This window comes from Chelon labrosus (assembly GCF_963514085.1).
Source record: "Chelon labrosus genome assembly, chromosome: 14".
Classification (NCBI taxonomy): domain Eukaryota; kingdom Metazoa; phylum Chordata; class Actinopteri; order Mugiliformes; family Mugilidae; genus Chelon; species Chelon labrosus.
Genome location: NC_140347.1, coordinates 27,338,314 through 27,350,894, shown reverse-complemented (window position 1 = coordinate 27,350,894; position 12,581 = coordinate 27,338,314). Strand labels below are relative to the sequence as shown.

Genomic DNA, 12,581 nt, shown 5'->3' with positions numbered 1-12,581 from the left:
CAGGCGTACCTGCTTGGTTCTTTCAGTGAATGCTTGTAAAAGTCTGCAAAGAATATGTTCGCAACATCTGCTCTCTAACCCGCCGCATCGGTGACATTGACTTGACCAATGCAGCCATGTGTGGTATTGGTTTAACAAAAGTCTTTAAAAGGCTGATGCAGCTCTCAAGTTGTCTGCGATTTTTAATGAGTCCAGTGAGCTCTTCATCAGTATTTTTTCTTGTGTGGAGAAGAACCCATTGGAAGGGCGTTGTTGCTTCACCCTTTGGTTTTAATGCTACCTAAGATGATTGGGATTGGTTTAAAGAGGTATTAACAGCCCCAGAGTGTTTTTTTCTGCCTGAACGGCACTCCCCTGGGAGCTGATTCTACCCTGACAAAGATCTGCTGGACCGATCAAATCATTTGGGCGGCCTTTCTGCGCTAATGGACAGAAGAGAAACAGTGGCGTACATATATATGAACATTTACTAACTAATTTATTTATGTCTATCCTCTTGATATTTATTATTTTTGTTTTTTAGTAACTTGATGGCAAGAAAATTCAACACGTTCCCCACTGCCATGATGTTTGCGCTCAGCGAGACACTCAATCCCAAGACGTTATTTATGGCCGCACTTCTCCTTCGAACGCAAATATAGATGTTTTGTGTATTGTTTCATACACGCTCCTAGAAGACGCATTCTGAGTTTTTCAAGAATGTTTTGCTGCGCAGCGTGATTTTGTTGTGACAATGGCATAGTGGGATTGCGAAGGTTGCAGCTGCTATTGACGAGCCCGAAATGCCGCAGCGCTGTTTGGCTTCTTAGACGGAGGGCATTGTTGCAGGCAAACCGACAAAGCGACATGACAAAAGGCCTTACAGTCATGTAGGAGGCAGAAAAAAATCAATATAATCAGCCATCAAAACGTAACAAACTGGGAAAATAACTATAATTAACATTTTACACATCAGCATAGTAGGTGTGTGTCTGGTTTTGTTTGTGGATGCGTTTGCACATGTATCAGTGGGTCTGTTTTATTCACAGTGTGTAAAACAGAATTTTTTTTGCCCAAGAAAAGGTTCAAACTGCAGCATTTGTTCAAAATAATAGCACACAAATGTCACACTTGTAATTTTAATGCTGTTACTGGGTTGTTTAAGTTGCATTATGACCCCTTTTCCTTTGAAGTGAAAAATAAGAAAATAAGCAAGGACAGGAGATCATGAAAATATGATTGAAAAGATGAAGAGGAGGCTGCAAAGGAGTGGCGGCAGGGGTGTTGGGGGGAGGGGGGCTGATTGGCAGAGAATAAGAGAAGAAATGGCTCTGACCTTTTCCTTGAGTGGACCGCTGTCTCTCATGGGTTTTAGTCCAGGTAGAAAGAGGGAGGTAAAATGTTGAAATAAAGGAACGGCAGAGGGAAAGAGGCCAGCAGAAGAAGTGGATAAGTGTGTCCCAGTTGACATTCAAGGTCAGGACTGCACGCAGGAACTCGCACATCCCTACCCTCGCCGACCAACCAAACACGCTCAACGCTAACACACACACACACACACGCGCGCACACATCCCCACGCGCTGACGCACACATCCTCGGCGCATCCTAATGGCAGTAATCACTCCCCAACCTCCTGCCTCAAGTGAAGTTCAAGTCCATTAACTTAAAATATATACAGCTTCTCCTCCTCCGCTCAACACTTTGGCAGTTGTACTTTCAGTTTAAGCTCATTTCTTCATTTTTTATTTGTCATTTCCTTTATTTTTTTCTTCTTTATAGCGTGTTCAGCCAGAGTGAGTGCCTGTTATCATTGTACACCAGGTCTTGCCTTCACCCAGCTCTTATTGATGGCAACTTTAACTCTAGCAAGGGGGAGGAAAACCTTTCAGTTGTCTCGTCTTTCACCACATTCACAAGTTGTTTCTTCTCTCCTCTATGTGTTCCTCTTCCTTCCTTATTCCTCCCTCTCAGTCGGTTAAATCAATTGCTTTGTTGGAAGGACAGTTCTGCCTTGCGTGTTTCCGTGATGCTCCTTTCTGTCCACATTATGTAGCATCTCCGTTGCTCCTGCGCTCTCTGTTTAGAGTCGCTCTCCCCCCATAGGCCCGTCTCGCTCTTCAAAATCTCTGGCTTCTCCGTTCACAATACTATCTTGACTGTGCATGCTTTATGGATTTCTCTTGTGCTTTCTTCAGCTCACTCGCTTTCCCTTATCTTTTAAGGGCACACATTGTACATAGCGTGATATTTAATTTCAGATATGTATGACAGGCTGCGCGTATCTCTATTTCATGCACACACTTGCTTTGCATTGCAAATGAGGTTAGAAACAAAAAAACGCACAAAAACGTGTTACATTACCCAAGCATGTTTTTATACAATTATGTGTGAAGCATTTGTGTGCATGCTTTTGTTTTTTTTTTGTGTGGCGCTTATGTATAACTGCAGGCTAACATGCACGTTAGATCTGTTTCCCTGTGACAGCGGGTGGTGTATTTGTGTGTTGTGGTGTGTCAAGCTGTCTCCAAGTGTTTCCCACTCTGCTTGAAGAGCAGTAACACTGTCTCAATAACTCTCTCTCTCTTTCAATTCTCTTGTCACTATCACATAATTTCATACCCAAGCAATAAGACACCAGACACTCAAGCCAAGGAAGTCATTCAGTTGCAAATGGGAACAGAACTCTCTGAGGGTTTACAAAAGGTGTTTGATGTGATTTTAAAGCCTCGATGAGCAGCCTGTTTTCTCACTGTTCCGCAGATATGGAGGAAGTCAGGCTGCTTGCGGAGAGAACATTAAAAGTTAACGTGAGGGAAACATTTGTATCAATTAACTTTATTTTCAAATGTGTGGTGACAAAATGGAAGATGTAAAAATGGAAAACACCCGTCACAGTAAATGCTTTGTTGTCTGTCACCATATCTCAGATACACCAATCAGGCATAACATTATGACCACCTTCCTAATATTGTGTAGGTCTCCCTTGTGCCTCCAAAACCGTTGTGACTTATCAGAGAATGGACATGGGCCTTCTGAGGGTGTCCTGTGGTGTCTGGCAACAGAATGTTGTTAGTGGGGGCCGTTGGGTCCAAGATGGTTACCCCTAGAGACACCCACTTTGGGCTTTAAAACCACTATTGTTCTATTACACAGAAATTGTATGGGGGGATGCCATGGACGGTTAATCCACCTTTATATAGTCAATGACAAATACGCAATCAGTCATGTTTATACAACGTTTCTTAAGTTGTTCAGCACGTTTGTTAGTGATAATAATATAATACCCACCAGTGCTCGCCAAGTTAATTGTTGAGGAATGCAGACAGGGCAAGAAACACAGGCAGTAAGCCGGTGATGCCTATTTAACCACATGGTTAGCTAACCTTTATGTTCAGTTAGATTTGAATTTTTTCTCACAACAAACTCTTTTTAACAGCCATAATGATTTATAGACCAACCCATTAGTTTCATTTTTGGATATTAGAACTTCTTTGGTCAGTAAACTGCTTCGGTTAAAAGGCAACACTACAACAAAATAAAGACAGTTTAAAATAAATCATTTGCTTGCTTTACAAACATCATTTAGTGTAAGCTTTATTTGAGAGCAATCCTCTCACATTTAATGTTTAGTCCCGCCATGGGAAAATACAATTTCTCACTTCTCTCAATATTACATTAACACATTAGTCTGAAAGGTATTGGCGCACGGCTTGTTTGCCATCATTTAACATTTAACACCTATGTTCAGGTTTATTTAATCAAAAGAAGGCTTTTTATTTCATCTTATATTTCCTTTCCTGCTTTTGGCGTGTTGGGTTGTCTTTTATTGCTAGGTGAAGAAGTCTTTACAGCATTCCATCCCCCGGCTTCTTGAAGCTTCTGTTGCCCACTATTGACTTTCAAGGTCTGTAACTGTTACTTTCCCATCTGATTATGGCTCCCGGGCATGACGGGAACAACGCATTTCTCTGCGTTACGGAGGCTGGGTTTCCATTATTCCCCGAGGCATAATGAGCCGATTGCCACTTGCTCGCACTAGAAGTTTTCATTATGCTGGCTAAAGTGCTCATTTGCGAAACAGGGGTGCTCTTTACTGTAATTGTTCTGTTTGTGGTGTTTACACAATATTAAAAAATAGCCAGTAAGTGTTGAGGCCTGTTTACCTGTGCTTGTCATTTTTTATTTATCTTTTTTTGATGTGTGAGTTTTTCCTTAATTGTGTGTGTGTTCTCGTGTGTGTGCGAGAATGCTTGTGCTTAGCTTACGGTAATTGTCGCTGCTAATGCGCGGCAGCTGGAGCAATGTGCTGAGTAAAGACATTGAGGCTTTTCAGTCAACCATTCGTCGTTGCCTGCAGTCACTATTCTCTCACTTATTTAGTATTGATCACTCACGCTGCACACGCACATTCAAAGCATACACAATTGTGCCATACACCCCGCTTGGGGTATATCATGCAGAAAAACTGCTTAGCTCTTTGCACATCTCATTACGACCGTTAGCTTCAGAATAAAAACCCACAAATCATTGTTAGGTGCTTTATTTTCACTTCATGTACTCGGATGGAGTCAATGAAGTGGAGAGAATATTTCCACAGTTATTAAGTTTATAAATTTGTTTTCTGATTCAAGCCGAGGGCAAAGTGTTTTAGGAAAAAGTTTACCACAGAAGTCGCTTGATAGAAATTGTGTCGGCAGCAAGGATACAAGCGCTTCCCTAGCAGCGCTGAGATCACATGATAAAACAGCGCTTTGCTCACATCTAGAGTCATTGCCCGTTGCCCGCAGTGATTGCAGATGTTTTTCAATTCGTGGCAGCAACGGGATTCAAACTGTGGGTTGCGGGAGCTGACCTTGGAAGTGCTGGACAATTGAGCAAGCTCCCTGTTGCTGAATTGAGCGGAATAATGAGTTGAGACTGAATGACTTCCCTCATCGCAGAGAGCAACCACAAATCCAGCGACTTTGCCTTTCGTAATTTGGTACAAATTGTGCACTTGTACTGCAATCATTGACCGTCTTTTTACTTTTTTTTTTTTAAACCCGTGGGAGCCCTGTAGAACAAAGTCACTGCAGAAAGCAACCTATTAGACAAATATGAACTCTAAATGCACTGTTGCAGCTGACTGGGGATGTTTCAGACTCTTTAAACCTTTGATTAGATGCACAGGTTTGACTGTGCTGAGGTACTCCTGCTCCCCTTTGCCTGTGTCTTCGCAGTCTTCTTGGCAGCTTTGTGTGTTAGTTGAGATCAGTCCCCTTCATGGTGGAATATGACCCACTGTGCTGTCGAGCCTGTTTGTGAAGTGATTATTTCCTTAAAACAGATGCCTGGTTTCTTTACCCCCTTGCCTTCTAAATAATTATGTGCACATGCTGTATACACTATTTACAGAGTTAGTGCTAATGAGGCCACTGACTGTATTGCTAAGTGTTAGGCTTGACATAAATACAACTCATTAAGATCATTACTAGGTTACTCTCTGGAGAGGCAAGGGATCACTGTAACCTCGCTGTAACCTTTATGTGATTATTAACACTCGAAGTAAGGGAGAAAGAATGCGTTGAATCTGAAAAATTTAAATTTACGTGGGGGTGCTTTTTGGCATCTATTATAATTCATTTATGGATAACATACACCATTCAAGCATAACATTGTGACCATCTTCTTAATATTGTGTGGTCACCCTTGTGCCTCCAAAACAGTTGTGACTCATCAGAGAATGGACATAGGTCTCCTGAGGGTGTCCTGTGGTGTCTGGCAACACAATGTTGTTAGTGGAGGCCTTTGGGTCCTATGGGTTGAGGGGAGGAGCCTGTGTGGATCATCCCACAGATACTTGATCATGTTTCTTGCATCCTGCTGGGGATGGCTGCTGCCATCAAGGAGTGTCATTACTATGGGGTGGGGGTGCCTGGTCTGGTCTAGGTGGGTGCTACATGTCTAAGTAACATCCACACAAATGAATGCCAGGTCCAAAAGTTTCCCAGCAAAACATTGAATTGTCACAAGATGGTCAAAGCGCTAAGCCTTAATTACTTGTTGGACTTTGAGTCTGCTTAAAAAGAAGGAAGGCTGCATATTATTAGAGCCTCTAGTGACAGGAGAACATTCATTCATTCATTCATCCATTCATCTTCCGCTTGTCCTGTGAAGGGTCTTGGGGGGTTCTGGAGCCTATCCCAGCTGTCATTGGGCGAGAGGCGGGGTACGCCCTGGACAGGCCGCCAGTCTATCGCAGAAAGACAACAAATGATACTTAGTCATCGGGCTGTTGACTGAACCCCATTTTTAGCCCAAATGTAAATCTCTTAGCTCCTGTGTGATGGGTGGCAATGATATTTTGTACAGGTATTCATGGTCCCCAGCATGCCCAGTGATATTCACTGTTCTCAAACTCCGCACGTTAACAGCTGAACATGACTTTTCCTCTTGTGTCACTAATAGGTTGATGTTTTTCTCCACTACTACTAGATGAATAAGAATTGCTTTCAAGAATTTGCTTCAAGCCTCTGTCAGGATGAATTGATAATCTGTGTTTGATTGATAATTAAATGCATCACATTCCGGTCAGCCACAGCTTTACTGGCAACCTCTCGGGCTGTGAAATGAAGCCAACATGGAAGCGCCAAAAATTGCAGTTTCACGAATGACTGCCTGAAGCTGTATCCAATAGTGAGTCAATCCCCATAGACCCCCATGCTGAAATGCCTAGAAGATGTTTACAACCTAGTAAACCTTCTTGATCTCTGCAGCTAATATCCCCATTCATGACAACTTTACAGGTGGGTAAATTTGATATAAGTGCCCTGTTTGGCATAATTAGGATCAAGGCTGCTTTGAGAAACAGGTGGATCCCATCGCTGGTTACTAGTTTTCTGCCTCAGCTCCACTCATTCTCCACTCCTTTGACTACTGTTTCAATCAACCTGGAGTTTAAAAGTGGCTTTCGCCTTACACATCTATACTTGAGCATTCTGTGTTGAGTTTCTGAGAGTACTTCAGACGAAGGGTGATTGGAACCAAGAGCTTGTGTTGGAGTTGGTGTTAATAAATGTGGAATAACAGTTACCTTCACTGAAATTACTGCAACAGCAGAGAGAGCGGGAATCTTCCGCGCTTTTAGGGCCACCGAGAGACGTGGACGTTGAAAAGCGTTTCCGAATCAGTCAGAGTTGACTTGTGTGCTGCTTTACACTTCTGCGGAGATGTATATCTGATGCAGAAGCACAAACCTAGCTTTAGGTGGAGTCTGGCAAAGCCAAGATGGGGAAGGCTGGCGCCAACACTGTTCAGAAATCCTATGGGTGTCGTCACAGACGGTTCTTCCATCTTTATATACAATTTATGGTGCTTATTAGCTGATGTTGGCAGGCTAACACGCTGAACTATAATAAGATTGAGCTTTTCAAACATTTTCATGCTAGCATTGCCATTGCAAGCAAGATTTATTGATACAGATCTAACATGTTTGCATATCATACCAAGTAGTGTATGGAAGTTATACAGAGCTAGCATCTGCAGGCAAAACAGTTGCTTGTAAAGAGGAAAGCGACGCTGTATGGTGTAATATTAATATTTAATCGCAATACAAGTAACAAACTCAATTAAAAGAGTCACTACAAATATATTTTATTTACCCAGGCAGCTCGGGAAACCGGCAAAAGGATTTTGCACGGGTGCGGAGTTGTGACAGAAACATAATAACATGGAAAATTAAGGCTGTAAATGAGAGCGCAGGCGTGGTTGAAAAGATTTCCAGAGTGTGACATATACTTTTTATTTTTGCACGGTTCCCTCTTAAGAAGCATGGCGGCGAGGAGGGGAGCACAGAGAAAAAGGTAGCTGTGGAATAGCTACGGGGGGCGCTGGAGAGAGCTGGCTTCCCCCAAGCTGTAACATCACCATACAATTACACTTTACGACTCTATGTCATCAGAAAGAAAAAAAAATATTCATAGTTTTAATTTGTAATAGAAAGCGAGGAGCAAGAATATAAATGAGGAAGAGGCGTTATTCTCTCACTTTGAAGACAACTGTGATTGTAAAGTATATTATTTGGAAAGAAGAAGCATTTCAGAGATTATTTTGTAATGAGGGATAAAGAATGTTGAGAAAAGTGTGAAAAAGTAGCGTTGGCTGAGGTTAATCCATTGCCACAGATGAATGACAGACAGAGTGAGGGACATAATGCAAACAGTATTTCATCATGAAAGCCTTACTTCAGTAATGTTCTTCAAACTTCAGCCTGTCCATCACAGCTTCTCCAGACTTTCTTCTCGCTCTCTGTGGTCCACCCCTATGTGTCATTCTTCCTTGTATGAAAATAGTGTCCGAGATGGTGGCAGCATTAACAAATCCCTCAGCTTTTACCTCCTCCGCTCTCCTCCCCTCCATTACTTTCCTTCTTTCATGTCTCGGTTCACCCCTCTGACTTCATATCTTGACTCGCTGTACTTTTTAATATTCTCCCCTTTCTACCGCTGCTCCACACTTCCCTTCCTGTCCTGCTTTTGAACCGCGAATCTGCCGCACTAACCGCCGCTGAGGCCACATCTGAACAGAGACACGCACAGAGACAGGCACACACCTCTGTTTTTAAGCTCACACATTTCCAGCAGCCATAATTACCTTATGCAAATAAGATCAACAAATAAACCATCTCGGCCTGCTGGGCGACAGCATATAAGATGCCAAAAACCAAATTCAGGAGGCTCATTTAATTAGAACGGAGTTGATGAGAGAGATACAACGTTCACCAAGCTCTCCCTCTGCGTGACACTCTAAATCATAAATGTGCATCCACGAGCTTATTCCCCATAGGCCTCAATCACAGCCGCAGCTATACTTCCTTGTACATTTACCCATAATTTCTTGACATGTAGGGAAAAAAGCTTTACAGTAAATTGCCTGATTTAACGCAGGTGCTGCAGTCAGTGTCTTTCCGGAGGCAAAATTACAGAAGCGAGACCGGGGAAGTTGGTCTGCCCGTATCTTTTTCTGACGATTTTTGAAAATTACTGCCATTTTTGAAAATAGCCTCATTAGTTTGTCACGGCAAAGCAGTATCAGACCTGTGAAGTTCTAGAAGCCACGCAGTGCAGGGTGTTTGAAGCTCAGTGTGTGACATCGTTTAATGATAAGCCTGGAGGGCAGTTTGCATTTGGTCAAATGTGGCTTAAACAGTGAATTCTTACCTCTATAGGTAAGAATTATGTTTAAAAGGTCCAAAACAGGTCCAAAACTGCCCAAAACAGCCCTGACTCGTCGAGGCATGTACTTCACTAGACTCTTGAAGGTGTGCTGTGGTATTTGGCACCAAGGTGTTAGCAACAGACCGTAAGTTGGGAGGTGGGGCCTGCAAAGATCGGACTTGTGTGTCCAGCACATCTCACAGATGCTCAATTAGATTCAGATCTGGGGAACTTGGAGGCCAAGTTTATACCTCAAACTCATTGTCGTGCTCCTCAAACCATTCCTGAACCATTTTTGCTTTGTGGCAGGGCACATCCTGCTGAAAGAGGCCAGAGCCACCAGGGAGTACTGTTCCAATTTAAAGGTGTACATGGTCTGCAACAATGCTTAAGTAAATGGCATGTGTCAAAGTAATATCCACATGGATGACGGGAACCGAGGTTTTCCAGCAGAACATTGCCTCCACCGGCTTGCCTTGTTCCCGTAGTGCATCCTGGTGCCATGTGTTCCCAAGGTAACTGACGCACACATACCCGGCCATCCAAATGATGTCAAAGAAAACGTGATTCATCAGATCACCTTCATCCATTGGTCCATGGTTCAGTTCTGATGCTCACGTGCCCATTGTTGACGCTGTCGGCAGTGGACGGGGGTCAGCTTGGGCACTCTGACTGGTCAGCAGCTATATACGCAGCCCTATACTCTGCATTCTGACACCTTTTTATTAGAACCACCATTAACATATTCAGCAATTTGAGCTACAGTAGCTCGCCTGTTATATCGGATCATACGGGCCAGCCTTCGCTCCCCACATGCATCAGTGAGCCTTTGCCATCATGACCTGTTGCCGGCTCACTGCTGTTCCTTTCTTGGATCACTTTTGATAGACACTGACCACTGCAGACTGGGAAGAGCTGCCGTTCTGACCCAGTCGTCTAGCCATCACAATTTGTCAAACCCCTGTCAAACTCGCTCAAGTCTTTCCGCTTGCCCATTTTTCCTGCTTTTAACACATCAACTTTGAGGACAAAATGTTCACTTACTGCCTATTATATCCTGCCCACTAACAGGTGCCGTGATGAAGAGATAATCAGTGTTATTCACTTTACCTGTCAGTGGTCATAATGTTGCCTGATTGCAAATCATTTTCATTTTGAGCACAAAATATCTCGGTGTATTTTGGAAAACGTGCATATAAATATGTACAACAGTAGAATGTGCAGGACAACATCGTTAAATAGAAGAGATACCATAAATCCAGACGTCTTTGTGTTATACAAAACTATTATGTTTGCTTACTTGCTTAATCATCTCAGTTTTTCCGATTAACTGATTAATCGTTTGATTTTATTCTCTCTTCTTTTACTAGACTTTCACTTATTTTATGAGTAGTTAATTAATTCTATGGTTTGCAATTATATAAAGACTTTTACCACTGATCTTTCAACTTTTTCTTCAAACATGTTCCCTTAATGACATATTTTAACTAGAAATCTGTGAATGACCTAGTATTAACCTTTAGCTAATGATGGCATTGGTTCACTCAGAAGTTAAGAGTTATGCAGTGTAGACCAAATTAGGAAAGATCTGCCGTTAATTAGCGTAGATAGTGACTTTAATGATGCTGATTATTTTTTAAAAATGCCTACCGGTCTTCTTTTTCTGATAAAGGTTGCTTACATCAACTTCGAGCATTGTTGCACTTGGAAATCTACGTCCTTGAGTCCTATAGGTCTCTCTGCACGTACACAACTCTAACCCTAACTGCCCCCATTTTGTAAATGCACTGGAAAGCACTGTTGCCATTCTAGCCATTAGCATCTGTTATTGAGACTCTTTGTTGAGTTCTTGTTTTAAACACTACAGATGAGGACGCGACGAATCCCAGGCACTGACCACCAACAGACAATCGGACAGAACTCACTGTAAAAGACCAAACACCGACCGTTCTGTCTCATTGTTTTGGGGTTGGAAAGCAGGTGGATGTTCTCGGTCGAGATGCTTGTGCATAACAGGTGTGCTGCCGTAGCTGTATTATTTAGATGTCTAAAGAATTCTACTTAAGATCAGAATGGTAAATTTTTTTTTATGAACCCACCGGAGTCCAAAAGTCAGCATGCTTGGCAGTGGGACCCAGGAATAAGTGGGGGTGAATGGAGTATCGCAAAATACAAACATAATCCGTCTAATTCATTACAGTAATCGATCATTGCAGCCCTGGATGTAAGGAAAGGATTGGATCATTTAATAAATCGACAAATACTTTAAACACATGGTCTATTTCCGTGCAAAGTACCATGCTATAATATATGAATGAAGCAAGTTGTTCATTCTCCTAGAACAAAGACTATGTTGCTTTTTGTGTGTAAACCTGAGATTTGTCTCCCCTTTTCTTAGGCTGACCCAAAGGAGCTGATCCGCTTGGTCACACAGCACGTGTCCTCGTATTCGGATTGGCCGGAGGAGGTGCAGAAGCTGATCAACCAGCTGCAGGTGTACAACGAGCGTCTGACAGACTTCACCCAGGCCCAGGTGTTACAAGGGCTGGGCCGCGGCGTGGATGTCCAGCGCTTCAGCTCGGACTCTGAATACAAGAAGGAGACCATCCTTGGCCTCACTGAGTAAGTATCTCTGTGTGTGTGTGTGTGTGTGTGGGTGAATCTATACAGTTATATTATTATATATATTATATCTCGGCTGCATACTCGACCTAGTTGTTTGCTTCTGGAAATAATTGTAGTTAGAGAAAGTATGTTCTGTAATCAAAATGCTTTATTTGGTTGGGAATATTTTTGTATCAGATATGCATCAGAGTGGAAGTGTTTGTCCTTTCTGCTTTAATGAGAAATGAAATCTGATGATTTTCTTTCTTTGTGTTTGTGTGCGTTCAGGACTCTGGAGGTTGGCGTGTACAGAATCGCTCTGTCTCTGGCTAAGCGCTACAGTGTTCCTCTGTGGGAGGTCTACATGACTCACCTCGAGTTCCTCTTTACGGATAGCGGGTACATGCACACACGAGTACAAACACCATCACATAAGCTCTCCCAGCGCGTTTTCCACCTCATTTTACTCTGTAGTTTACATCGCGTTTGTCATCTCAACAGTTTAAAAATTTAGTCCGTCCACATATATGTTTTTATAAAGAAGCGTTTATTGCTTTTCTTCCTATTCATTCTTGTTAAGTTGTATTTGTGCATACACAGATATCGGTCCTATTTTAAATTCTGAAATAAATGAATCTGAGTAGCACCTCCACCTCTGCGTTATGACGAAACTCAGCATACTTAAAACACTCCAGGGTAATTCAAACATGTTGTGAATGTGCAGGAGGACGTGAGCGTGTCAGAGACTATTTCCATAATTTATTTGCTCTCTGACTTCATAGCTGGATATCTGACTAACTCG

At 42.5% G+C, this 12,581-nt stretch overlaps 1 protein-coding gene across 2 annotated transcripts in view; it reads left to right on the top strand.

Moving 5' to 3' along the window:
* nbas (NBAS subunit of NRZ tethering complex) overlaps positions 1–12,581 on the top strand; it is a 172,049-nt gene that overhangs the window by 92,955 nt on the left and 66,513 nt on the right. For both annotated transcript variants that reach the window (XM_084560840.1, XM_084560841.1), the window contains exons 42-43: positions 11,574–11,797; positions 12,068–12,178. In XM_084560840.1, the coding sequence (XP_084416966.1) occupies positions 11,574–11,797; positions 12,068–12,178 (335 nt within the window). The remainder of the gene's footprint in view (positions 1–11,573; positions 11,798–12,067; positions 12,179–12,581) is intronic.